Consider the following 3,027-nt stretch of genomic DNA (forward strand, 5'->3'; position numbering starts at 1 on the left):
TTTACATGCATATGTCTTTATTCTGTGGGAGGAATTCTTTTCATCCAGAAAACATGGCCTCCCTCTTCCCCCTAGCCCTAGAAACAAACACATGTTTTTTATAAAAATGGATTTCAGTCCAAAAAGTTATTCCATTTGCAGCATAAAGTGTGGAAAGCATGAAAGGATTCTAGAGGGACCCTGGAAAATTTTTCACTTTATTCATGCAACTCTATGACTCAAATGACATTCATCTATAATTGTGTCCAACACAGTGGATGGCTGATGCTTCTACTGGCAAACTTAGGGGTAGATTCTACCCCATCCAGGTGGCAAACTCATGATGGACATGGACAAGAATCACATAAAATGGGTTTTGATCTGTATAGTTGGAAGAAACATCCAAAATAAGATCAGATTTGAGTATTCTGTTCAATGAATGTAGCTTATTGTATATAGGGCAAGCAGTGGAATCAAAGAAGACCCGAGTCAAAATCCTGCTATCCAACACCACCTTCTCCCTAAGCAGTTATTCTTCTAAAAAATGTTCTAAATAGGATTTATTAGAATTAACTGCATTAACTCGAATCTAAATAAATCTCAGGTTGAAATTTATTAACCTGAACAGATGGAAGTTGCTTAAGAACACTTATTTATTTATAATCATTGCATGTATTTTTATCAGTCTGTCTGTAAGGCCCAACAAATGCTTGCTATCTAGAGTTAGCCAGCACTGCTTATCTATAATTTGCTCCTGAAGTGTTTGTCCACATCTTTGCAGTGCTGAAGGAAATGAAGATAACACCCTGTATTTACCAAAGAAGAGGACAGTTTGCAGAGAAATCTTTATTTTCAATTTTATAAAAAGAAATACAAATAAATTCAAAGGATATTGATAAGTCTTGTCCACCTTAATGTCTTAACCATGTTAAGAACAACTTCTATGCCCTTTATGTAACAGCCTTCACTGTGGAAGAAATATTTAAATTGCAATAATACACAGTTGTGTTCTTTTTTATTATTCAGGGATGTTCAGGAAGAAAATGAATTCCACACTTAGATTAAAATCAAATTCTATCTTAACACAAGTGAGGTTTTTGCAATATATTGATTATGGGAGAGAAGATAAAGCCTATCTCAGCTTAAATAAAACTTTTAATAGTTTAATTTGAATTTTCCTTTATAATTTTGCCAGCTAAGTCCAAAATTACTTTTATACTCTTACTTCAATGATGGCTGTTATTAGCCTGTTTGAAGTAGGCAATATTAGGAAGCATCGGATAAAAGCAACACAGATGGGTGGGTCTTAAAATGGGGATAAGTATCCACACCTTTGAAACCTATATTAAATCATTCCTTAACTGCTAGACCCTCACATTTCCAAAAGGCCACAATATTGAATTGAATCTTAACGCTAGAATTTAATCTCAACATTTCAACCAATTGAATTACTTGGAAATAACAAAATTTTTTCTTTGGATGATGGTTTATACAGCACTAATAAAATAATCATCTTCCCAAGAGTCCCGGAAGGGGAAGAATAATTTACTACATTAGTAAATTTTTTTAGGATTAATTGTTTATACTCTTGGACTTCAAGACCAGATCTTTTTAAAAAGAATCAAGTTTATCCACACAGTCCCTTCGTAATAACTATATTATATATATGTATGTTGCAGAATGGTCTACACTAACAACAGTTTAACAAAATAATAGGGAAAATGAGGCAGTAGGGATAGTGCTTAACCTTTTTTAATAAAGTATTTCCACAGGAAATGTTCTGATTACATTTATGACATTTGAAATCATCAATTACATAAAACTAAAACACAGGTATATTTTTGTATTGCACATTTAAAGAGCTGCAAAAAGCTACAGCTTAAAAGGTCCTCATTCATGGCAAAAAATATATTTTTGCATCTCAGATTATGGAGAGGTTGAATAGTTTGGCTCATAAATGCACAATGATGCCAGGGGCAGCTTAATTGGAAAAAAAATGTCCTGCAAAAAATAGAAAGTAAACAAACCTACATATGAAGCTAATCATGAAATTAAAGTAAAATTTATTTTGAAGCTAATGAAGTCTTTCACCTGTATGAAGTTCCAACAGTCCCATTTTTTCAGTTTGAAGGCTAAAGTCATGGGCTCTGTTCTGGAGCCTGTATATAGTCCTGTGTGCTTCCTTGAGAGGCATGAGGTGGATGAGGAGGGACATAGTCTCTAGAACCTGAAGGTGTCAAGTCTCTTGTAAAAGGTGGAGGTGGGTAGTCCCTTGGACCATGGGCTGGAGGCGGTAATCGTGGGCCAGGAGGAAGGTACTCTCTTGGGCCAGGAGGGCCTAGAGGTTCAAAAGGTGGGTGTCCACGTATATACTCTCGAGGGTCAGGAGGTAGGTCCCTTGCTCCTGGTGGAAGGCCATGTAAGTACTCCCGAAAGCTTGGAGGTGGAGGACCAACAGGAACTAGCAAAGAAAAACAAAATTAAATTATGCAAAAGTTGTTATCATCTGACACTAATCATGAGAACTTGTGCTACACTTTGAGTAGCATAATAACATTCATAGATATAGTATTAAATGTTGAATTGAAGGCTATAAGAATATTCATTTCAATATAGAACCACAATATCTACTGAAATGAATTGTAAATTCATGTATATATATGGGTTTATTACCCTAGCACCTCAGACATAAAAGGTAAGAATTTGACCTAGTAACAACCCCTTTCCTCTGAATTGTGAGCTGCCTCAACTTCAAAATACTAGGGTTAGGCAGCAAGCCTATGTATAACTCAACCAGGTACATCTTTGCATTGCAAAGCACCTATAATGTGCTAGGTGGTGCTAAGCCCTGGAAATAAAAAGAAAGGCAAAAGCCAGTCCCTGCCCTCAAGGAGCTTACAATAGAACAGGGGAGACAACGTGCTAACAAGCTTTATACAAGATAAATAGGAAATTAATAATCAACAGAGGGAAGGCACTGTAAGATAAATAGGATATTAACAGGAAATTAATAATCAACAGAGGGAAGGTACTATTAATAGGAAATCA

The 3,027-nt window shown here is 35.5% G+C and overlaps 1 protein-coding gene across 1 annotated transcript in view; it reads right to left on the reverse strand.

Annotated features, from left to right (window-relative positions):
• The window catches only part of LOC114049475 (transport and Golgi organization protein 1 homolog), a 41,103-nt gene continuing 38,076 nt past the window's right edge, over window positions 1-3,027 (reverse strand). Inside the window, exon 23 of the mRNA XM_027870713.1 lies at window positions 1-2,440. Within this exon, the coding sequence (XP_027726514.1) occupies window positions 2,118-2,440 (323 nt within the window). The 3' untranslated portion in view covers window positions 1-2,117. The remainder of the gene's footprint in view (window positions 2,441-3,027) is intronic.

Source organism: Vombatus ursinus, unplaced genomic scaffold (genome assembly GCF_900497805.2).
Source record: "Vombatus ursinus unplaced genomic scaffold, bare-nosed wombat genome assembly UNPS02014798.1, whole genome shotgun sequence".
In the NCBI taxonomy this organism is placed as follows: domain Eukaryota; kingdom Metazoa; phylum Chordata; class Mammalia; order Diprotodontia; family Vombatidae; genus Vombatus; species Vombatus ursinus.